Raw genomic sequence first — 26985 nt, forward strand, 5'->3', positions numbered from 1 at the left:
TATAAGAATGAAGTAAGTTGTGTCTGGATGTCATCATCTCATCTGCCCTTGATTGATAAGCACTTAGTAGCTTAGTTGCTGAGGGGCCCAGCTGGGGGCTTTTCAATAAAAACTTGTAGGGAAACAACTCTGGCAAAGGGGACATTTAGACTATAAATACAGAGATTTCGTGAAGGCTATCCCAGAGTTTCAGTCTGGACAAAGCTACCCTTTGCTAATTTAGCTCTCGGAACATCTTGGGCATTAGTTTCTGCTATGATAAAGGAGACTTCTTTATCAGCCAATGGTGGTCCCCAGGAATATCAGCCTGCCTGTCAACACCATTACCATCGTTCCTTAGCAACATGCTCTAGCAACTGAGGGACTTTTATTTTTCCACTGGCAGCTGCACATCAGCTCTTGTTTGGCAAAACCAAATCGCCTCTTCCAGAAACAAAAAACTCATAGAAAGAGTACACTTTAAGTAAATTTGGACTTTATTTCTCTCTTCTCCCCTTGCCTGGAACAATAGTGTATTTAATCTATCATGGGTGTGTTATTTCTTTATTGGCTTATTAAGAGACATGACCCTGTATGCTACTGGTTTGTGAAATTCCTACAGTGAAGCTGTGTTTAAACTACTGGCAAAGACAATCTCAGTCCCTGAGCAAAATTTTCTGCCCCAAACAAAACGGACTTGCTGTCATGATAGCATATGGCTAACAAAACCCAATTACCTTTATTTATTAGAATGTGCCTATATTTCCTAAAAAAATCTCTGACAATTATAAATACAGAAATTAATTTAGGTTAATGAATTGCATCCCACCCAACTTAGTAGAATTTACTAACCCCAAACCTGGTAGAAATGGTCACTTCAATTTTAATCCCTCCATGTTTCCTTGCCAACTCCCACTCTACACCTATTACAATTCTGAATTTCTTTCTTTTGATGTTTCTTATTTCCGTTATTAATATAATGTAAGCTCTCTGAGGGCAGATTTGATTTATTTTCTCTCATATATCATCATAGCAAATACCTATTTGTAAATTTTTAAAAAATGAATGAAGTAAACATTCATATCCAGTTCTTGAAAGAGAATGATGTATGAATGGAATTTGTCAAAGAAAAGGCACCTGTTTAAGTTCCGCTGAAATAAGGTATTGACATATTGCAGATAAAAGTATCTGTGTCTTGGGAATGCAAAAGACAGAACAATTATTTTTAAATGGGTGAATTTTAAAAGGGTTAATGGAAAAGGTACAGATTAAACTAGGCTTTGGGTGATGGAGATATTACAAATAATCTCATTTAGGTTTTATTTAGGTAAAAGCACATCTTAATATATTTTTAATGTTTTTTTACACTATTGTTCTCAAGTACAATAAACTGAATTCTGTTAGTACCAATCTTGCCACATGGAATTTAATGCACATAGAGATCTAGAGTTGTGTTAGGCTGTCACTCTAGAGAGTTTTCAAATGTATTCAAAAACCAGATGAAAATCTGAGGAGAGAAACTAAATGGGCAGTGGACAGTCACAAGTTATTAAGAAGAAAATGGAAGGGAAATCTGGGGAGAGAGATGAGTATGTAAAAATGCAAAAGAGTGTGAACATCAAGCCGTTCCTTAGGTTTGGGACATAGGGTGGCTGTAAGGCAGGTGGTTAAGAGAGAAGACTGGAGAAGGAAAGAGAGGTCTGTTTCATAAAACCACTGAATTCTAAATTAAGGAGTTCGGCAGTAGCTATGCTCAAGTAGGGAGCCAAAATGAATTGTCTTCTTGAGATAGGCTGGGTCTTGAGACCCTTGCTGCAGTGCTTGCACCTGGACAAATGTCTCCTCCAGCAGCAAAATACAAAGAAATTATAAGGGACTAAAAATAGCTGCATGCATGTAGAGTCGGGGCAAATTATGAACAAGAAGATACAAAAAGACAAAAAAAAAAAAACAAAACAGGGTATTGGGAGCAAAAGCAGTGTACTGCATATGCACCTTGCAAACAGCACCACCAGGAGGGTGGGCAGACCACCCAAGCCACCTCTCCGGCCCAATCCTGGACCCACCCATATCCCATATAAAGAAGCAGCTCGCCCTGCCTCATGGAGCAAGCAAGGAAAACTGTTACTTGTTTTCACTCCCTCCTGCTACAGCAAGAACCCCAATAAATCCTTGCCTGAATTTCTTGCCTGGCCTCTTATCAATTTTATTGATTGAGGAGGCCAAGAACACTGGTCAATAACATTCTGTTGCTATACATTTTAATTCTGAGGCATGATTTATCAAGTAATCCCTATGAACCACTGGAATGCATCTTAGCCAGTCTACTTTTGTGATGAGATTCTAATAATTATATAGTTTCCTTGAGCAATTATAAATTATTCTTCAGACAGAGTGATTTTTAGAAAATTGAAATACAACCATGTTGCTGCCCTTTTGTAAACCTTTTATAGTATTTTTACCTTAGCCAAGTTGCTATGACCTAGAGGCTGGCTTTGTATCCAATCTATTGGGGCCACTCTTCCTCATTATATTCCAGCTAAACTTAACTTTTCCTCCTTTTGTTTGCATTTCACACTCAGGAACTGAACACAGCTTGTTCCTTCTCATTGAAATTATTCTTCACTTTCTGAATCTGATAAATCAATGAAGTTCCAGCTTAGAAATCATTTCTTCCAGAAGGCAAATCACAAATCTCCTAAACCTATTAACAGCCCTCAGTGAGACTCAGCAAACAAGTGATTTTTTTTAAATGTGATAATCTAAGATAATACAATTTTGATACAGACTGCTTGTAATAGGGAAGAACAAATCTGACTCCATATTAAATCTGTTTATTTTACTTTAAACTTTGTATTCTATTGCTTTTGCTTGAGTTAAGAATGTTGCCTATAGCTTGAAATATACAGATTGGCCCATTTTCAAAGCTCTGACTTTTAAGGGTATGATACTTTTCCATTCATATAGAGATAAAATGTTGCAGAACAGAGATTAACATTTGTCTTGCTGGTGGTTTACAGGAACATCTTGGCCTGACCTATGTGGACAGCTGCAAGAGAAAAGGATTCCCATACCAAGAAGTGTGCAAAAACCAACCACGCCCCTTCCTCACCTTGCCTTTAAAAATACATTGCTAAGGGCTTCCCTGGTGGTGCAGTGGTTGAGTCTGCCTGATGATGCAGGGGACACAGGTTCGTGCCCTGGTTCAGGAAGATCCCACATGCCATGGAGTGGTTGGGCCCATGAGCCATGGCTGCTGAGGCTGTGCGTCCAGAGCCTGTGCTCTGCAATGGGAGAGGCCACAGCAGTGAGAGGCCCGTGTACCACAATAAATAAATAAATAAATAAATAAATAAATAAATAAACAAATAAATGCATTGCTGATATTCTTCATGGATTTTGGGGGGCATTAACTACCCATCTCCTTGCATAGCCCTGCAATAAACCTTTCTCTACTCTTAACTCTGAAGTTTTGGTATGTTTGGCCTCACTGTGCCTCAGGCACATGAACTTGCATTTGGTGACATGTTTGTCATAGGAAAGCTTTTACAACTTTGGGATCATTTTTAAGAAAAAGAATATCAAAGTTTAGATACAAAAATAGAAATGATCTTTGAGAGCACCACGTAAGTGACAGGGCTTGAGGCATAATAAGGTACAGTGCTAGATATTGGGATGTACTGGAGAAAACAACAGACATGACTCCTGTTCTCATGATATTTCAAACTGTATAAACTTCAGACTGCACAGAAATAGCAGCTTCTTTATGTGTATTATTAACATGAGGTTTTGAATGACTGAGTAAATCAGTTTTGCCATGGTGAATCACGAAACAAACACAGTTTTTTAAATCTGTTTTGCAGATTCTCCAAGGATCAGAGCATACATTTATTAAAATTCAGGACTATTTATGAATGTGCTCAGGCAGTATGAGTATCTGCTTTTTGAGCTTACTCAGTAAATAAAGGGAAACAAACCAGAAAGACCTTTTGGTTGCAAAGTAAAGTTTGAAAGAACAAAGCTAAGGCACAGAGCAAATAAGAAAAGAAAAATAGTTACTAGTGTAGATATTATTTGGAGAGTCTGAGGTTTTATATGGTCACTCTCCACACCAGAATGTCTATTTACTGTTTTGTGGTATTTTCTTTATGCATCAAGTAAGTCTGTGGCTGTGCTGGCCTGAGATTATATATCTATGATTTAGTTTAATCTGTCTCATTGGATGACTGACCAAAATGTTTCATAAAATTGATATAATTTTGCTCTTGAATCCATCAGAATACACTCATTAATTTTAAGCCATGAACCAATGCTTAGTTTTTCCACAACAAAGGTATCATGAATGATCTAAACTCAAGAAGGTTGTTCACTGGCTTTTATTAGCCTTAATTGGGAAAATTATTCAAAATAATATTCAGAGAAACAACAGTCAGGTTAGAATGACACATTAGTGAGATGTGAAAATTAAACAAGAGGTAAAAAAAAATCATACCAGTAGAGGTAAATAAAGTCATGTCAGTAGAAGTGAGAGAAAAATAAACAACTGTCAGCGGGTGATGGTGAAACAATTTTCTGATGTGGGTCTGAAGTGAAAGGTCACTTTCTAGTGATTATGTTTTTCTCTGAGTAAAACAGGAAAAGCAGCCAGACATTAAGAGAAAGTCATTAAACCACAGAATTTTGAGACCATTAAATCACACTCAAGGGAATTAAAAAATAACCCAAATGAGGTCTATACTCTTCTGATTTAAAGGAAAAAGATTATTTGAAGTAAAAATGAAATCATTCCAAACATTTTCATAAAATGGGGTTAAAATTTGGGAAAATGTACTTAATTAAAATGTAAAGAATTTTAAGAACAAAAACTTTAAATACTCTCACACTCTGATATTTGATATGAAGAATGTTGTTAGAGTAAAACAGGATTTCTTAGGATATTAAATATCCTAGCTGACCAAAAAGATACAAGGACCACAAAATGATGCAAATGATGAATTCAATATAAAGCTAATTTAAAAGGGAAGAAATTGGATAAAAATAATTCAGTTATAATAACATGTGAAAATTTGCTACAAGACTATCCATTAAATATTATATTTATTAAATTTTTATCCCATTTATTTCTGATTAAGTTTGGTGATTTGTAACAAAACACATATATATAAAGATATTTCACAGTAAAATATTAAGGAAGGGTCACAAAATTATAATGCAAAGTAATTATAAAACATCTAGAATAAGATAAGTAATATATTAAAACTTTAAAATAAAGTGTGTGTGTCTTGGGTGTGTTGTGTGTGTATGTATGTCTTCTCATTACAGAATAATGTAACAAATGAATAATATAAGGAAAGGGTAAAGATATTTCTCATCTTTGTTGAGCAAATTTGTTATGTCAATGAGATACCCATTTCCTAAAAGATATAAGAGATGAATCTATATACTAACATCAGCATAAGTGGTGAGAAAAAGTCACTAAATGTACACTCAAAAGCAATTTAAGAAAATATACATTTAGTGATACAAGAGATTTTTTTTTTTTGCAGTACGCGGGCCTCTCACTGCTGTGGTCTCTCCCGTTGTGGAGCACAGGATCTGGACACGCAGGCTCAGCGTCCATGGCTCATGGGCCCAGCCGCTCCGCAGCATGTGGGATCTTCCCGGACCGGGGCACGGACCCATGTACCCTGCATCGGCAGGTGGACTCTCAACCACTGCGCCACCAGGGAAGCCCGATACAAGAGATTTTTAAGGTAAAACAATAAGGGAGTATCATCAGTTGAAATAAGATGAATATGAGGCAGATAGGAAAGAGAGCTGTCAAATAAGTATATCATATATGGAAAATTAAAATAAAGATTATGTCTGCACTGGAAACAGTAAAATTCATAAGCAAAATGGCAATGATTAACCATAAAATATAGAAAAAAATTCCCAAGTTAAATGAAAAAGAAATAAAATTACTGAGGAGATTTATGGAAAATAAATCAGTGCTCAAAGACACACACAATAATTAACATAAATACATACTAAAATATATATCCCAAAACCAAAGAACTAGAAAAATGGAAAAGGAATCAAACAAAAACCAATCCTCAGTAGATAAAAATTTTCCTTAGTAAAATAAAGACATGATTGAAATTGTTCAAATGAATCTCCAAATAATAAGTTAAAAGAATGAAAAGCAGCCATCAGGTTATACCCTGGTGAACATTTTGAAATTGGAGAAGAACATGCAAGTAGTTAAGCTCTTATCTCGCAGCCCCACATTCTCTCTCCTGTACTCTGCTTTTTGATATGGGGACTGGAACTCTGAAAACCACGTTTCTGCTTTGCCACCTGGTTCCTTCTTTTAGGATGTGATGTTAGTGGATGCTAGAGGGAGACTGAAAGACTAGAGGAGGAAGGGTCTTGCTCCTTTCTACTCATTTCCTGTTCCTGTGTCACCCCATCTTTTTTTCCTGCATTCAGTTGCATCCAATTGCCATTTTGCAGAACTTGCAAAATTGGCCTTATTGAGACCACTCAGAGCCATCAACACCAGCAGATTGGCACCACCTCCTCAGAGCTTTGGGTCCCAGGCCAAGGGGCCCCTCTTTCATGTCAGAGATGCCAGCTCTGGCTAAGCAGAGGTCTAATCACAAATGTCTGGATTTCAACTGCATAGGGGCTCTCCTCTGATTTTATAAATCTTAATAACTACAATCTCTTCTTTTGTTTTCCAACACTAGGGGTGGTAGCTGTTTCCTTTAGTTGATACATTTATGATATAGTGTTCTCTTGTTGACTTTCTGGTTAACTAGTTAATTTTTATATCTACTTAGAAAATCTTTATATTAGATTATCTTTATATAGAATCACTGATAAATGGCTGGAGTGGTTTCTGTCTCTTGACTGTACCTTAACTGATAGAAATATAGTCAAAACATCTATAAAAATGAGATATAAAAGCATATTAAAGATGAAAAACTACTGGACTTACCACACATCTCCCTAAAAAAAAATGACAGAAGATAAGTAAGTATATAATATCTATCTAACTATAATGATACAAGGCTGTGACATTAAATTACTCAAGCCAATTTACAACAAATGTGTGAAGACATAGGAAAATTCCTTTTAGATATAAAGTTTAATAAATTATATAATCAACATATCCTTCCTGGAAAATAATAGTAGTAGCAATAGTAATATACTACTACTAATAAAGTGAGATACATTTACCTAGAAATAATTTCTAGAATATATGAAGAACTCTACAAGACAAAATGAAAAAGATGCAAACCCAAATGGAAACAGGAAAAATACTTTAATATATACTTCAGCCAGAAAATATAAAATTGTTAATAAGTATATAAAACGTGCACAATCTCAGTCATTAACTGAATGTGATAGCATTATCCACCAGAATAGACAAAACCATAAAAGATAAAAACTGGAGTTACCAAATCAGTAGATGCGTAGTATCTAGAACTCTAGTACAGTGTGAATATGTACATAAATTTGGAAAACATGTTCAAAAATCTTCTGGGAATTATCCCTTAAGGCTGAGCACAAGAATACTGTATAGCCTAGCAATTGCAGTTCCAGGTCTACACTCAGCTAAAATTTGTACACATGCTCACAAAGGACATATATAAGTGAGGATGTTCACAGCAAAACTATTCTTAATAAACAAGAAATGGAAACAATTAAAATGATAATTTTTATATATTAAAGAAGAAGAAACTGCAAAGACAATATTTAATACTATCTTTTGTTAAATTCTGAATTTCAAGACATATTAAATAAAACTGAGCCAAGTATAAATTAATGAATAAGAAAACAATATGGAAAAAAAGTATAACTTCACTCTATGCACACATTTGATTAAATATAAAAACAAAACCAAATAATGATACTGACAAAACCTAAGATAAGACAAAAATAGTAATAATGCTAACACCTAAAAATAACAAATTAGGAGGTTAATAACAGTACAAAAGAAGATATAACAATACAAGATAGATTATTATTAATAGTCATAGGATTAGAAGTAAGGTACAACTGCCTTCTGCTAAATTTTAAAATCTCAGTAAAATATAACTTTTAAAGGGAATATATATGATAATATACATATATTTTTTTCTATCATTTGTCATGTTCAAGAATATATACTTCCCATGTCTGTAGATACTTAAAGCAGATAAATTGTAGAAAGTTTCTCAATTCATATTATGATGTTATTATGCTAAGAAAAACTTCATATCATAACAGAAAATATTATGAAATGGTTTTTCAAAAGATATGTAGACCAAACATAGATGAAAAATCATAGACTATAGAATGCAACAAAATACTAAATGAATAATGCAACATGGATACGTTGGCTTTATTTTAAGTATGCAATAATGATTTACAAATATAATATTTATGTAAATCACCATATTAATAGATCAAATAAGAAAAATATAATTTTATACATTTTTAGAAAGAATTTAATAAAACATTATACCAAGGTTGATTTTTTAAAATAAAATATCCATTAGTGAAACTACAGGAAATGACAAGATCTTGTCCTTGACACCACATAGTATAAGTATCTCAAATAGCAACTAATATCACACAGACTATAAAGCATTAAAGTTTTTCCAATTAAAAGACATAAACGAGGTCACCCAATATCACTACTATTTATGTCACTATTCTAAAAATAAAAGCAATACAATAAAAAGGAAATAAACATAAATATTAATTAGGAAGAAACAAAGTTTCATTATTAGTTTACCATGTTTATCTTCCTAGAAAATCTATTATTGTAAATCAAAAAACTGATACATGGGGTTTCTCTGGTGGTGCAGTGGTTGGGAGTCGGCCTGCCGATGCAGGGGATGTGGATTTGTGCCCTGGTCTGGGAGGATACCACATGCCACGGAGTGGCTGGGCCCATGAGCCATGACCGCTGGGACTGTGAGTCTGGAGCCTGTGCTCCGCAACGGGAGAGGCCACAGCAGTGAGAGGCCCGTGTACCACAAAAAAAAAAAAAAAAAAAAAAAAAAAACCTGATACATGCATTTAGTATGATTGTTATCATAAATATAGATACTTAAACTTTCTTCTCCAGTGCACTATAAATGTATAATTATGAATACATACAAATATATAAACCAAAATATAATAGCTAAAATGTTCAAAAATACAAATAAGTGTGAATAAAACTCAGAAAGAAAGTACTAAACCTATACCTAAATTATAACCACTAAAATACATAGAGACTAATTTTAAGAGATAAAAGTAAGATCACATTTTCAGATGAAAAGATTTCAAATGTATAGATCTAACATTTTCCCTAATTAATATGTAAATATTTATTTCCAGGCAAAATCTTAAATGGATTCTCAGGAAGTATACATGACACTAAGAATATGATTTTAAGCATCAAATAAACCTAAATGAAAATTGAAGCCCAACATTCATTAAAAATGTATATCTAGTGAAAAGAGAAAACAGTAATGTATGTAATTTTAAGAACCGTAAGCAGTTTGGGATAGTGTTCAGGGTGGTTTATTTTAATAGGATGAATAGTAAATAACTTTCTTTGTGGACAAATTTTGAGATGAAATCTGAAAAATGAGAAAAACCCAGGCACATGATGATGGGTAGGAACAGCATCTCAGACAAAGAAATGATTCAAAGGGACTGAGTTTGGTTAGAGCTGCTATATTTGAAGCAAAGATAAAAGAGCAATTTGGCTGATGTACAGAGAAAAAATGTAGAATATGCAGAAATAAGATCCAGTAGGTCCCTTTAGGTAAAGATAGGCATTGTGTTCTAATTGTAAAGAGAAGTTCTTGAAGAGGACTGAAATATCACTTGCATTTGTTAAGCAGCTGTGGCAGCTTTAGCAAATGGACTTTAGGGGAAAGAGAAGTAAACAGATTGGAAGCTTTTGCTGTTCAAACCAGAGGTGTTATTAGCTTTCTTCGGGCAGAGTTTCTCATGGCAGTGAGAGGGAGTGTATTTAACCACCCAAGAGGGTATATTACACAATGTCTGGAGACTTTTTTGGTTACCACATGGGGCAGGGAGTTGCAGTTGGTATCTAGTAGATAAAAGCCAGTCTGCTGCTAAACACTGTACAATGCACAGGACAGAGCCCTGCACCAAACAAAGAATTATCTAACTCAAAATATCAACAGTGTGTGTTTGAAAATTCCCCATTTAGGGTGATAGGAATGGAAAAGGAGAAAAGTGAAGAGACATACAATCATGCAAAAAAATATATTAAGTACCACATTTTTAGTAGTCTTTTGAAGGCTTCTCAGACTATTTTACCAGAAAGGATATAATTATTCAGATCTTTAGTCCACATAATTCTCATGAAATATATGTGATACTTAAAAAAGAAAAAAACAGTTATTGTAAAGAAGTTTTGGTTTTTATTTTATAAGAAGGGACAATCAGAAAAATATGCAGTCTTGATCTGTCAATGATCCATGAAGACTAAACTTAAAAAATAATCAAAAACAAAAGATTTAAATATTTTATCAAAGCAGTTTACTAAATGTTATTTTTAAAACAATATTCACTCAAAAGCTTTTTTTTTTCCAAAAAAAACGGAAAGTCTACTCACTTGCCATTCAATGCTGCCACACCAACTGTGCTTCGGGCAATTGACATACTAGCTACAAATGTCCACTGCTGACTCTGAGGATCCCACCTCTCCACTGTGTTCAGATAGCTCCAGCCATCATGGCCTCCTACGGCATAGATAGGGCCTTCTAGTACCGTCACACCTGAAACATGAGAGAAATGAAAACTGAAGGGTTTTATTCCACAGTGAGGTTCTAAAATCAAATTAATAGTAAAAATTATGATGCCATTCAGAATAGGTTCTAGCAGTTAAGAAACATTGCAACTCCCTCTTGTGAGAGCACTGGAATCACAGCTAACTGCTGAACAATCATTGACAGGAAGTCACTGGAACTCACCAAAAAAGATACCCTACATCCAAAGACAAAGGAAAAGCCACAGTGAGACAGAAGGAGGGGTGCAATCACAATAAAATCAAATCCCATAATTCCTGGGTTGGTGACTCACAAACTGGAGAACAATTATACCACAGAAGTCCACCCACTGGAGTGAAGGTTCTGAGGCACACGTCAGGCTTCCCAACTTGGGAATCTGGCAATGGGAGGAGGAATTCACAGAGAGTCAGATTTTGAAAGCTAGCAAGATTTGACTGCAGGGCTTTGACAGTACTGCGGGAAACAAAGACTCCACTCTTAGAGGGCACAAACAAAGTAGTGTGCACATCAGGACCCAGGAGGAAGGGGCAGTGACCCCATAGGAGACTGAAACAGACCTACCTCTTAGTGTTAGAGGGTCTCCTGCAGAGTCAGGGGGTGGCTGTGACTCACTGTGGGAACAAGGACACTGGCAGCAGAAGTTCTGGGAAGTATTCCTTGGTGTGAGCTCTACTGGAGTCCACCATTAATCCTGCCAAAAAGCCTGTAGGCACCAGTGCTGGGTCTCCCCAGGCCAAACAATAAACATGGAGGGAACTCAGCCCCACCCATTGACAGACAAGTGGATTAAAGTTTTACTGAGCTCTGCCCACCAGAGCAAAATCCAACCCTACCCACCACCAGTCCCTCCTATCAGGAAGTTTGCACAAGCCTCTCAGATAACCTCATCCACCAGAGGGCAGACAACAGAAACAAGAAGAGCTACAAACCTGCAGCCTGTGGAACAAAAACCACATTCACAGAAAGACAAAATGAAAAGGCAGGGGACTATGTATGAGATGAAGGAACAAAATAGAACCCCCAAAAGAAATAAATGAAGTGGAGATAGGCAAACTTTCAGAAAAAGAATTCAGAATAATGATAGTGAAGATGATCCAGGATCCCAGAAAAAAAAAAATGGAGGAAAAAATTGAGAAGATGCAAGAAATGTTTAACAAAGACCTAGAAGAATTAAAGAACAAACAAGCAGAGATAAACTATACAATAACTGAAATGAAAAATAAACTAGAAGGAATCAATAGCAGAATAACTGAGGCAGAAGAACGGGTAAGTGATCTGGAAGACAGAATGGTGGAATTCACTGCCATGGAACAGAATAAAGAAAAAAAGAATGAAAACCAATGAAGACAGCCTAAGAGACCTCTGAGACAACATTAAATGTAACAATATTTGCATTATAGGGGTCCCAGAAGGAGAAGAGAAAGAGAAAGGGTCAAAGGAAATATTTGAAGAGAGTTGAAAACTTCCCTGACATAGGAAAGGAAATAACCACAAAAGTCCAGGCAGGATAAATCCAAGGAGAAACACACTAAGACACATAGTAATCAAATTGAAAAAAATTAAAGACAAAGAAAAAATATTAAAAGCAACAAGGGAAAAATGACAAATAACATACAAGGGAACTCTCATAAGGTTAACAGCTGATTTCTCAGAAGAAACTCTACATGCCAGAAGGGAGTGGCATGAAATACTTAAAGTGATGAAAGGGAAGAAACTACAACCAAGATTACTCTACCAGGCAAGGATTTCATTCAGATTCAATGGAGAAATCAAAAGCTTTAAGACCAGCAACAACTAAGAGAATTCAGTACCACCAGACCAACTCTACAACAAATGATGAAGGAACTTCTCTAAGTGGAAAACACAAGAGAAGAAAAGGACTTACAAAAACAAACCCAAAACAATTAAGAAAAAGGTAATGGGAACATACATATCAATAATTACCTTAAATGTGAATGAAGTGAATGAATTAAATGCTCCAAACAAAAGAAACAGGCTTGTTGAATGGATACAGAAACAAAATCCATATATAGGCTGTCTACAAGAGACCCACATCAGACCTAGGGACACATACAGACTGAAAGCAAGGGGATGGAAAAAGATATTCCATGCAAATGGAAATCAAAAGAAAGCTGGAATAGCACTACTCATATCAGATAAAATAGACTTTAAAATAAAGAATGTTACCAGAGACAAGGAAGGACAGTACATAATGATCAAGGGATCAATTGAAGAAGAAGATGTATCAATTATAAATATATATGCACACAACATAGGAGCACCTAAATGTATAAGGCAAATGCTAACAGCTATAAAAGAGGAAATTGACAGTAACACAGTATTAGTGCGGGACTTTAAAACCTTCCTTTCACCAATGGACAGATCAACCAGTCAGAAAATTAACAAGGAAACACAAGCTTTAAATGACACAATAGACCAAATAGATTTAATTGATATTTATAGGACATTCCATATGAAAAGAGCAGATTACACTTTCTTCTCAAGTACACACAGAACCTTCTGCAGGATAGATCACATATTGGGTCATAAATCAAGCCTCAGTAAATTTAAGAAAAATGAAATCATATCAAGCATCTTTTGCAACCACAATGTTATGAGATTAGAAAGAAATTACAGTGGTAAAAAAGGAAAAAACATAAACACATGGAGGCTAAGAAATATGTTACTAAATATCCAAGAAATCACTGTAGAAATCAAAAACAAAATAAAAAAAAATACCTAGAAACAAATGACAATGAGAATATGACTACCCAAAACCTATGGGATGCAGCAAAAGCAGTTTAAGAGTGATGTTTACAACAATATAATCCTACCTCAAGAAACAAGAATAATCTCAAATTAACAATCTAACATTACATCTAAAGGAACTAGAGAAAAAACAAACAAAACCCAAAGTTAGTACACAGACAGAAATCATAAAGATCAGAGCAGAAATAAATGAAATAGAAATTAACAAAACAATAGCAAAGATCAATAAAACTAAAAGCTGGTTCCTTGAGAAGATAAACAAAATTGATAAACCTGTAGCCAGACTCATCAAGAAAAAGAGGGAGAGGAATCAAATCAATAAAATTAGAAATGAAAAAGGAGAAGTTACAACAGACACCACAGAAATACAAAGCATCCTAAGAGACTACTACAAGAAACTCTATGCCAATAAAATGGGCAACCTGGAAGAAATGGACAAATTGTTAGAAAGTTATAACTTTCCAAGACTGAACCAGGAAGAAATAGAAAATATGAACATATCAATTACAAGTAATGAAATTGAAACTGTGATTAAAAATCTTCCAACAAACGAAGTTCAGGACCAGATGGCTTCACAAGTGAATTCTATAAAATATTTAGAGGAGAGCTAACACCCATGCTTCTCAAACTCTTCCAAACAATATCAGAGGAAGGAACACTCCCAAACCCATTCTACAAGGCCACCATCACATTGATTCCAACATCAGACAAAGATACTACAAAAAGAAAATTACAGACCAATATCTCTGATGAATATAGATGCAAAAATCCTCAACAAAATAATAGAAGACAGAATCCAACAGCACATTAAAAGGATCATACACCATGATCAAGTGGGATTTATCCCAGGGATGCAAGGATTCTTCAATCTACACAAATCAATCAATGTGATACACCATATTAGCAAATTGAAGAATAAAAACCATATGATCACATCAATAGATGCAGAAAAAGCTTTTGACAAAACTGAACACCAATTTCTGATAAAAACTCTCCAGAAATGGACAAAGAAGGAAACTACTTCAACAGAATAAAGGTCATATAAAACAAACCCACAGCAAACATCATTCTCAATGGTGAAAAACCTAAAGCATTTCCTCTAAGATGAGGAAGAAGACAAGGATATCCACTCTCACCACTCTTATTCAACATAGTTTTGAAAGTCCTAGCTATGGCAATTAGAAAAGACAAAAATGTAAGGAATACAAATTGGAAAGGAAGTAAAACTCTCACTGTTTGCAGATGACATGATACTATACATAGATAATCCTAAAGATGCCACCAGAAAACTACTAGAACTAATCAATGAATTTGTTAAAGTAGCAGGATAAAAATTAATGTACAGAAATCTCTTGCATTCCTATACACTAACAACTAAAGATCAAAATAACTTAAGGAAACAATCCCATTCACCCTTACAACACAAATAATAAAACACCTAGGAATAAACCTACCTAAGGAGGTAAAAGACCTGTACTCAGAAAACTATAAGACACTGATGAAAGAAATCAAAGATGACACAAACGGATGGAGAGATATACCATGTTCTTGGATAGGAAGAATCAATATTGTGAAGATGACTATACTATCTAAACCAATCTACAGATTCAGTGCAATCCCTATCAAATTACCAATGGCATTTTTTACAGAAAGAGAACAAAATATCTTAAAATTTGTATGGAGGCACAATAGAATCCAAATAGCCAAGGCAATCTTGAGTGAAAAAAATAGGAGCTGGAGGAATCAGACTCCCTGACTTCAGACTATACTACAAAGCTACAGTAATCAAGACAATATGGTACCGGCACAAAAAGAGAAATATAGATTATTGGAACAGGATAGAAAGCCCCGAGATAAACCCACACACCTCTGGTCAACTGATCTATGACAAAGGAGGCAAGGATATCCAATAGAGAAAAGACAGTCTCTTCAATAAGTGGTGCTGGGAAAACTGTACAGCTACATGTAAAAGAAAGAAATTAGAACACTCCCTAACACCATACACAAAAATAAACTCAAAATGGATTAGTGACCTAAATGTAAGAGTGGACACTATAAAACTCTTAGAGGAAAATACAGGAAGAACACTCTCTGAAATAAATCAAAGCAAGATCTTTTTTGATCCACCTCCTAGAGTAATGGAAATAAAATTTAAAAGCTTCTGCACAACAAAGGAAACTCTAAACAAAACAAAAAGACAACCCTCAGAATGGGAGAAAATATTTGCAAACAAATCAATAGACAAAGGGTTAATCTCCAAAATATATAAACAGCTCAATATTAAAAAACAAACAACCCAATCAAAAAATGGGCAGAAGACCTAAATAGACATTGCTCCATGGAAGACATATAGATGGCCAAGAGGAACATGAAAATCTGCTCAACATCATTAATTATTAGAGAAATGCAAATCAAAACTACAATGAGGTATTATCTCACACCATTTAGAATGGGCATCATCAGAAAATCTACAAACAACAAATGTTGGAGAGGGTATGGGGAAAAGGGGATCCTCTTGCACTGTTAGTGGGAATGCATATTGATACAGTCACTGTGGAGAATAGTGTGCAAGTTCCTTAAAATACTAAAAATAGAATTATCATATGACCCAGCAATCCCACTACTGGACATATATACAGAGAAAACCATAATTAAAAAAGACATGTACACTTCAATGTTCATTTCAGCACTATTTACAATAGCCAAGGCATGAAACACCCTAAATGCCTATCAACACACAAATGGGTAAAGATGTTGTACATATATAGAATAGGATATTACTCAGCCATAAAAAGGAATGAAATTGGGTCATTTGCAGAGATGTGGATGGCCCTAGAGACTGTCATACAGAGTTAAGTAAGTAAGAAAGAGAAAAATAAATATTGTATATTGAAGCATATATGTGAAATCTAGAAAAATGGTACAGATGAACTGGTTTGCCAGACAGAAATAGAAACGCAGATGTAGAGAACAAACTTATGGATACCAAGGGGGGAAGGGGCAGATGGTGTTGGTGTTGGGATGAACTAGGAGATTGGGATTGACATATATATATACCAATATGTATAAAATAGATAACTAATACAAACCTGCTCTATAAAAAGAATAAATAAAATAGAATTCAAAAAAAAAAGAAACAACTGCAATAAGGTAGAAACTCTTCACTATTAATTAAAGTTTTTCATTCAAGTGAAGAAAAATGGAATACAACTAAATATTATGACCTAAATGCTTTATGAAAGATAATACATTTCCTTATTTATGACCATGTGAAGAAGCAAAATCTAAAAATCAGAGGTGATGCATCTTGTGCCTCACCTTTTGAAGAGTATTTCTACACTGTTGTTTAAAGTACTTTATTGCTTTAAGCAATGCTACATTAAGCAGCGTAACATTATCAGTTTTAATTTGAGGTTAGGGTTTTCTGTGTTTTGGCTCCCCATATCTTCATAATAAACTTATCTAAAGCTTAGAAAATATGATGCTTCTTATTTTATAAACTGAAATCATTAAAAACTATCAATTAAATTAATTATGAGTCATCAATGGGACAATATATACAACTTTTATATACTGTTTTTCCAGTCAATTCACTCATTCATTAGATGGGTTTTCTTAGATTTTAAACAGTTACTAAATATTTACATATTATGTTAATATTGACTGAAGTGACCTCATTCAGTCTCAGTCAGTGTAGGGAAATTCTGGTGAATTTTCCCCAAAGTTCAAAATCTAATGGCAGATTGTTAAGAACTCTGAAGCATCTGTGATTTTATCCTATTTGCTAGCTGACAAGGTAAACTGCCACAAATGTATGTATATTGAGAGAAGACACAAGACTCCTGAGTCAAAGAGGAAAGGTAGTTATTACTCATAGCAACAGCAATAGTCAGAGAATCACCAAATTTTTTGACTGGTTCTTCAAGCTCCAATTCCCACAGGGTGATGACAAGAGGACTTTAACATTTCCTTCAGCTTGACAAAACTGTAAACAGGATTCTCCTGCCTCTAGAGTCCTGACCTCACTTTCATTAGAGAATTCACTTTGAACAACTTGTAATTGAAAATTATAAGTTCTCTGTCCCTTTGAGATGTAAGTCTTTTAAAATACCCCTTGCCAGTGTTACAGCCACAGACTCTTTTTTTCAAGGACCTGGGAATATAATCTTCAAGAAAGATAGCATCCCTATCTCCCACTTTCTGTGGGAGAGTAAGGGCTTAACTTCATCTGACACCTTGCTTCAAGTTGTAAGTCTACCTCTTGTCTGGAAGGTAGAAAGTTTACTTTACCTTTAGGTAAGGTCAATTAGCAAACATAGATTGCCTATGATTCCCCCACCCACTCCAGGTCTCAAAAGCTCTCCCACCTTTGTTTTAGTGGAGGTGAATTTAGCCTCAGTTCTGGCCTCTCTTCCTTCTTACAATAACCTTGAATAAAATATTTCTTGTCTATTTAAGTTTGTCTAATACAATTTTTGCTTTGACAAGCGTGAGGTGTAACCTGTACATGCAGTGGGTTGTAAGTAAGGTTGAAGTTGAAAGTTGTAAGTTGAAAGTAAATTAATTTATAACGGGCAATAAACTTACATGCCCATTACTCCAGAAGGAGACATTATCTTCATGCTTTTAAGTATGACTGACTTTCTCTTTCGAGATAGGAACTATCTTTATCTTCCTAGTATTTCTGTTAATAATTTGAGGGAGGGGCAGTCACTGCTTTGCTCAAAAGCTGTGCAGAAATATGAAAGATCCATGGAGCATTATGTCTCAACACTGATGTGAAAGTAAAATGACGCCTTTTAATTCATTCATTCATTCATTCAACTGTTATCTATTGAATGTCTATTATGTGTCAGGAATTTTTCTTACCACCAAAGACACAGTGCCAAGAACACATAGGTGAACAAGACAAAGTCCCTACCCTCACTGAGCTTATATATATTAGTCAATGAATATTTAGCTAAAATGGATTAAGTACATCACTCACAAAAGACCTTACTTAGAATGTTTCCAATATCAATTCCAAATCAATACAAGAAGAAAGAACAAAGGAGACAGATGGGAAATGGCCAGATAAGTTGGAGCATTTTCCAGAAACTTCTGGCATCTGGAAACTAAGCATGAAGAGTGATTCCAGGAGGGTGGGTCAATTATTTACCTGCATATTTCTGGCCAACTACAAATTTCTATTGGATCTGGAGAGACAAAAAGTTACAGTTGACTTTGAAAGTAGGTTCTGGACCAGTACTGTACAAGTTTTCACCCACTCTGGTAACTACTTATTCAGTCATATACTCTAAAATATATTTGATTTGTGACTATTTTAATTTTTTTTGAGGTTATTTGATTTCATAAAAATATTTTACTCATAAAGTATAACATAAAAAATACAAAATTTATAAGATATTTTTTCACATGAAAAACACCACATACCCATCATCTACATTGTTTCCATACCAGAATACCAACTTCCAGTCACTAACCTCTCTTAAAAGGTAATAATTTTTCTGATTTCTTTCCACCTATAATAAGTTTCCCCCTCTATTTTAAATTTACAAATTAACACATTTAATATACACATTTTTCTGTGTCAAACACTGAAAGTGCATGTCCCTTCAAAATTCATATGTTGAAATCCTAACCCCCAATATGAGGTATTAAGAGGTGAGCCCTTTGGTAAGGGTGATGAGGTCATGAGGGAGAGGCCCTCATGAATGGAATTCGTGCCCTTCTGAAAGAGACCCCTGAGAGCTCCCTCACTCCTTCTGCCATGTGAGGACAGTTAGAAGATGGCTGTCTGTGAACCAAGAGCAGGCTCTCACCAGACACAGAATCTTCCAGCACCTTGATCTGGATTTCCCAACCTCCAGACTGTGAGAAATAAATTTCTGTTGTTCATGCTCAGTCTATGGCATTCTGATATAAAAGCTCAAACTTAGACATTGTGTCTTCCTCCTTTCAAGTTATATCTATGACATTGATTCATGTTGTTAGGTGAGGCAATCATTTATTATTTTCCATTGCATATACTATTACATTGTATGAATAAGCAACTTTTATAGGTCCATTTCATTTCTGATAGGAATTAGTATTGTCTCTAATTTTGATATCTGCTTCTCAAGTCCTGGCTGCCTTGGTTTACCTCTGATGTCTTCAAGAATTTGATTTATGTATTTTATTCATCTTTCACACTTGTACATGGTTAGAAAGCTTACACAGACACTAGATACTCCTTCAAGGTCAGAAATTAAATTTGTATGTTTAAGACTTCTAACTTTATTTTTAGTGCACAAATTTAATAAAATAATATAATCAAATGTATTAATCTGTCATTAATATTTTGGCCTTGGTTTATACATGTGTTTCTTAAGATTTTCCTCAAGCTCTACCACTTACATAGGTAAATTTCTTAATCTTTCTATATTGCGATTTTCTCATCTCTAAAGTGAGAATAGTTATAATAATGATTTTATTGTGTTGTGGTAAGGATTATATACATTAAGGTATATAAAGCATTTAGAACAGAATCTGATACATTATTGCCATTCAACTTTTGTAAGCTATTGTAATTGCTATTATTATCCTCATATTCAAGTCTTAGGAAGATATAAAAAGGAAACTTATAAAAAAGGATATATAAAAGTCCTGTAAGCACATATGTTTGATATAAGTGGTAATCAGAATAATCATGATATAAAAATAAAACATGTTTCAGAGAAAGTTTTTGATAACCATACTTTATTTATTTATTTATTTATTTATTTATTTTAATTTAAAAGTGTTTCAATATCAAACACTGTTAGAATATTGGGAACTTATATTTTTATCATGAAATTGTCATTTAGGAATACCACTTTGGAGGGAAATTTAACAATACTTAGTGAAAGTATTATGATCTAGCTTTTACAAAAATTTGAAATATTTTATAATTTAAAATTGTGATTATGAGAGAAAACAAAATATAGTAATTGAGGTACAAGAACTAGTAAATATTTCTTACAATAAGTCAAGAAAGATTTAGATAAGCAATTAATCTATTAACTTTCTCTTTAAAATATTAGAATGTATCCATATCTGCTGCTGGAGATAAAATAGAGCTTACCTTCTAATGTGGAATATAGAAAATAGGAACACAGACATAATTGAATGATTTTATACATTAATATTATTTAAGTAATCAAGGTATTTTGGGTGAGAATATCAGGGCCAGGGGCAGGAAAAAGGCAGAAGAGTGTTGGAAGCTCTGCCATTGGAGTGTAATTGCCTGGGTTCAAATCTCAGTCTATTTCTACCAGGTATGTGACAGTGAAAAAAAAATACCTTAAGTTTCTTGTATCTCAGTACCCTCATTCACCAGGAGTACCTATCTCAATTATTTGCAGTGCTCAGCAAATAACAAGCTCTTAGTAATTTTAGTTGTTATATAAATAGAATGGACACTATGGTCTCCTTTAGTATAAGTCATTAAAGCTGAGACATAATGAACTGCAAGCAGGATGATGGAGTAGTTGTAAGATGTATCATCAGCCTCAAAATTTAAATTCATATCCCAAACGTCTCTACTTATAATGTAACAGTTGAGCAAGTACTGTATACCCAGGATTGTGTGATTTTTCCCTTGCAGAAGGATCTTATTAAGCAGAGTGAATAATTAGGCCAGAATAATTTCAAAATGATACTTTCAATTTCTTCTTTATGTTTACTAAAAATATCTTTGCAAATGCAGTAAAACAAGATTAACAATGCAAACATATTTTTCAGTAACAGTATTAAACCTGCATTAAGAAAATAATAATCTAATAGAAGCAATGGAAATATTTAATGTTATTTTTTGTGTCTCAAGCTAAATAATTGCATGTTTACTTCTAATAAAAAAAATTAAATATCTTTTTGATGTTTACTGTTACCAAAATGTTATTTTTCCATACATATAATAATTTATATATGTTAAACTCTAGCTCTTGCACATATTATTCCTTTTGAAAATTCTGCAGTAAAATATTAGAATTTTTATGTAATTTTTCTTCAAGATAGTTCAATGAAATAGAAAGCCATTCCTAATTTTCAAGTAAGATAGCACAGTTAAAGCTGAACATTATCCATGAGGGTTTTAGAGTACAAATAAATACAATGGACATTAAGGTCTTTGAATATAGAGAGTAATCATGGGAATGGTCATTTGTACAGGTCATTCCCCCAAATACTTTTACTAAAAAGCAAAATTTATTGAGTACTAATTTACCCCAAAATATTTGTTTCACTATTTCTGTATTAATATAATCAGAATCTTAATTTCTTCTCCTGAGAAAGTAATTATCATTTTTCTCTATTCTTATTAATATTATCCATTCAAAATATTGCTAAATTTATTCTAAACTCTCAGTCCTTCCAATTTATAGAGAATACTTGATGTAATTATGCAAAATAATGAAATCATGGAACTAATTTTTAGTATTGCTTTACTGTTTACATATTTACCATTAATTACATAATTTAAGAAGAACAATCCTGTGAAATATGAGATTTCCTTTTGCCTAGGTAGAGAATATTTCGTTTTAAATGAATAATAATGAATTTAAATTTCTTCTGAGTTAATCATTATGTTGAATAAATTACTATAATATTGCTAATTATTATGTTATGGAAGTCACAAAATATATCTAAATCATCAATGGCTTCACAATATGCATATGACCTTCTGGACATAACTTATTTTTGATTTTCTTTTCTAAACAATTTTCTAAAGTCATCATCAAGGAAATAGTAGCGCCTAGTAAATATTTATAGCTAATGATTAGGATGACATTTCCACCGCCATCAAATAGTTTTACTTTGGAAGCAATGGATCACCAAGTAATAGTTCATAAAAATGAATATTTTACAGTTGTTCTGTGCAAAGAAGTAGGCAAAAATAACTTGCAAAATGGGAACGGAGAAATAGATAAGTAAAATTATATGTTTTATACACATTATTCCATTAAAATTTCCCAAAGATATTAAATACATCTCTCTCTCTCTCTCTCTCTCTCTCTCTCTATATATATATATATATATATATATATATATATATATATATATATACACATATATATGTAGATTTTTGCAATCCTACAAAATCATATATATGTAGAGAGAGAGATGTATATTAAATACATCTCTCTCTCTCTCTCTCTCTCTCTCACTCTCTCTCTCTATAGAGAGAGAGAGAAAGAAGAGAAATACCTTGTGAAAATTTCCCTAATATTATAAATGTATGTAATATACAATACATACAATACCTTCTATATAAATCTCTCTATATATATATAATTATGATGTTAAATATAAATTGATTAATACAAATATGTTTTTAAAATGTTGACCACAGGTAGAACAAAATGGAATAAGTTACTAGGAATATTTTTCATGCAATCCTACAAAATCACTTAAGCTTAAAATATATATTATTTCTTGGGGCTTCCCTTGTGGTGCAGTAGTTGAGAGTACACCTGCCAATGCATGGGACACAGGTTCGTGTCCTGGTCTGGGAAGGTCCCACATGCCATGGAGCAGCTAGGCCCGTGAGCCATGGCCGCTGAGCCTGCACGTTGGAGCCTGTGCTCCACAACGGGAGAGGCCACAACAGTGAAAGACCCGTGTACCGAAAATATATATATATATATATATATATATATATATATATATATATATATATATATATATAATTTCTTGATCCACAAACAAGGAGTAAAAGCATAATTTCTACTGGTGTATTTCACTCTTTCTTTGACTGAGATAGTGATTGTCTATCTTGGCTGCCCATTGAAATCATTCAGGAACTTTTGAAAGAAATACCACTGTCTGAGTTAGAGAGACTCTGATTTACTTGTACTGGGCTGAGGGCTAAACACAGATATGTTTAAAAATTTCCGTTCAGTGATTTTTTACGTGCAGTCAAGGTTGAGAATGACTGCCACAGTAGAACATGGCAATTGTTCTAGAACAATGGCAAAATGTCCCCCACCAATAATATGCCAACCTTGCAAGTCTCCAAAATCTTTCATTCATGTCCTATGTGTGTATGTGTGTGTTATATGTAGGTGTATGAAACTGAAGTTGCAGTAGACTTTTAGCAGTCAGCTAACATCAATTTTATTATTACACAACTTCCATTCCATGGATTCATTCCTCATCTACCCAGCTGTCCAATAACTATGGTATACCTTCTGTAAGTCATATCCTCAGAGAGTGTACAGTGGGTGGGGAAGGGGGAGTTGTACATCAAATGGGCACTACCTTAGTACTTGTCTACATGATGAAAGGAATGGCTCTTGTCCAAAGTGAACAAGTGATGACTGAGCTAAGATAGATCTAGGAAAAGATTAGGATTCATTGGCCGTAAGGAATTCTTAACAGTGTAAAGACCTTGCAGCAGGAAGAAGCAGAGTATGTCTGAGGAAATGCAAGAAAGTCAATGTGACAAGAAAACTGGAAATTAAGGGACAGGCAGTATGGAGTACAAGAAGGCTGAAGAGCTAAAGTATCACACAATATGGGGCTCTGTGTGCCAACAAGAATATATATATATATATATATATATATATATATATATATATATATATATATATATATATATATATATATTCTTAATCCTAAAAGCAATGTGAAGCTAACAAAATGTTTAAAGCAGAGATGTGATGCAATTCTACATCATACTGGATGTGGTATGGAGAAATGAGAAAGGATGAGTCCATGCGAATAGAGTGTGTGAGAGATGATGGTGTCTTGTACTGATATGGTGGAAGTTGATATAAGAAGAAAGGAAAGAGTCAGGAAATACTTTCAAATACAGATAATGTATTTATAAATCTCTTTCCTTATACCCTTCCTTCAATCATTCTATCAACACATTCTGTCTATTAAAAAATACATGCGAGCTACATGACTTTGGAAACGTTACTTAGTCTCTTGTGCCTCAGATTACTGATCTGTACAATTGAGCTAGTTATGGTACCTAACACATAGGGCTGCTTCAAGGATTGAATGAAATAATATATGCAAAGCACTTAGAAAAGCATCTGGCACATCTTTAACATTATGTAAGTATTCAATATGATGAGGATTTTTAACAGTACAATAAGACCCTTGGTCTTCTAATCAAATTTCAGCCTCTAGTGTCATTTCAGGGAATATGGAAAAAGCCTTATGAAGGAATCAGTTAAAGATTTAAATATACTCGAATGTGACACATTGCCTCTATTTCTGAGGTCTCCATTTTGTTTGATTCATTTAGGCAATTTAAATTACTGGCACAAAATCTTCCACAGAAAATGTCCTCTCTAAATATTTTGCTAAATGAATATATGCTTTGTCTTATGAAAAGCCCAAGAATGATTTCATGCAATACTTAGTCATTGTTTTAAAAAAAATGTTGTACAGTAGTCCACCCTTATCTATAGTTTCACTTCCTGTGTTTTTAGTTACCAGTAGTCAACCATGGTTTAAAAATATTAAATGGAAAATTCCAGAAATAAACCATTCCTAAGTTTTAAATTGTGTCATTTTGAGTAGCATGATAAAATCTTATGCTGTCACACTCTGTCCTTCCTGGGGTCCCCAGTGATCAACACGGCCTCCTTCTGACATCCAGCCATCAACATCCAAATGACTCAATGATCCAGGATCACCCAAAGCAGATGATCCACCTTCTGATGTATGGTCAGAAGGTCAGTAGTAGCCTAACACTATGTCACAACACATACATCATTCACCTCACTCCATCTCATCACAGAGGCATTTTATCATCTCACATCATCACAAGAAGGAGGGTGAGTACAATGAGATATTTTGAGAGAAAGAGACAGACCATATTTGCATAACTTTTATTACAATATGTTGTTATGAATGTTCTATTTTACTATTAGTTATTACTGTTAATATCTTATTGTGCCTAATTTATAAATTGAACTTTATCATAGGTATTTATGTATAGGAAAAAACATAGTATGTATAGGGTTTGGTATACTCACAGTTATAGGTTCCAGTGGGGGTCTTGGAGCATATCCCCTGTGGATAAGGGGGGACTACTGTATACATGTAAAAAAATGTAATAGATTTTGAAGTGCTACTTTTCTAAATGCCAGCTTTCCTGTAGCTATTCATTACTGACTTTTAAAGCAAAAATTACAATTAAGGTAAAACAGAAAAGTACTGCAGAGATTATAGGTTGTAATTGGGTGATCAGAGAAGATATCACAGAAGATGAGGCAAGTGAACTAGGATGTAAATGTTGACTAGAATATTGACAAACACCAATACAAGACAACGTAAGTGAAGGGAATTACTTGAGCAAAACAGAAACAAAAAACAGGCTAAGTATGAAAAAGAGTGAATACTTACTTTTATTAGTTATTGTATCAACTATAAAAATATGCCACTCATAAATGACTACTGCCTGTCTGTATCCACCATAGAACTTGTGCCAAGATCACACTTCTTACTGACCACTCTCAGACAGTGATTGTACATGGGGAGGGATGCTGACCCATTCTTGAAGCACATGGGGCTCCCTGAACTGGTGATTTACCTCTAGGATTCCCTATGGGCCTGGCCAAATTTTACAAATTGAATCTAACACTAACATATTCATAAATTATTCAAATCAGTAAGCTGCAATAATTAGTGTTTCATCCATGTGACATGTATCCTATCTTTCATGACATTTCTTATATTGTACTTTATACTGTAAAAGGTCTTCCCCTAGGGTAGCAAATCAAAATTTTTACCCATCATTCAAATCTCCATCCAAGTCTCCAGAGATAACATTTTCTCTTACTTACCAAGTTGCAAAGAATGAAACCATGATTTGACAATTTTTAATAAGTCTTTTATTTCTTTCTAGATAGTATTAAAGTAATTTAGGATTTGTATCTAAGAAACTGCACTCTCTGTGAAAGTAAGTTTTTTTTTCTGATTAATTATTGGATCTCACAAAGCACCTACAACAGTGATATTGATCTAATGGACACTCAATAAATGACTGTTCACTGGAGGCATGAGTGGATAAACCATGGAGGAATAAACAAAGAAAGAAAGAATTGATTAATTAGGCAAACTAAAGCCTAGACTAACAAATTAATCTTCTTCAGTGTTTTGAAATGCAGTATATGACATTATGGAATCCCTAGTGGTGTAGAAATGGTTGTGCAGTAGTGTGAAAGAAAATTAAAAGATAAAGCTTTAAGAAAATTTCCTCTTTGAGAAAATTATACTGATTCTTGATTATATTTAATTTTTAAGATATAGCATAGGGTTGAATTAATATTAACTACTTAAGCTGTAAACTGACTTTTTAATTATCAGAGGAAAGGAGTAATTTCTACATTGTAAAATCAAAAAAGTAGTAGGAATATAAATTTTTCCAAGTCAACATATTTTGAATTATACTTGAATCATAGGATTTTTCCTGGGT

At 33.9% G+C, this 26985-nt stretch overlaps 1 protein-coding gene across 2 annotated transcripts in view; it reads right to left on the reverse strand.

The window, feature by feature from the left end:
• Positions 1-26985, reverse strand: part of KLHL1 (kelch like family member 1) — a gene marked incomplete at both ends in the record, with an annotated part of 381529 nt that overhangs the window by 25846 nt on the left and 328698 nt on the right. For both annotated transcript variants that reach the window (XM_082602078.1, XM_082602077.1), the window contains one exon: positions 10592-10754. In XM_082602078.1, the coding sequence (XP_082458204.1) occupies positions 10592-10754 (163 nt within the window). The remainder of the gene's footprint in view (positions 1-10591; positions 10755-26985) is intronic.

Source organism: Mesoplodon mirus (assembly GCF_964341445.2).
Source record: "Mesoplodon mirus genome assembly, chromosome: 17".
Classification (NCBI taxonomy): Eukaryota; Metazoa; Chordata; class Mammalia; order Artiodactyla; family Ziphiidae; genus Mesoplodon; species Mesoplodon mirus.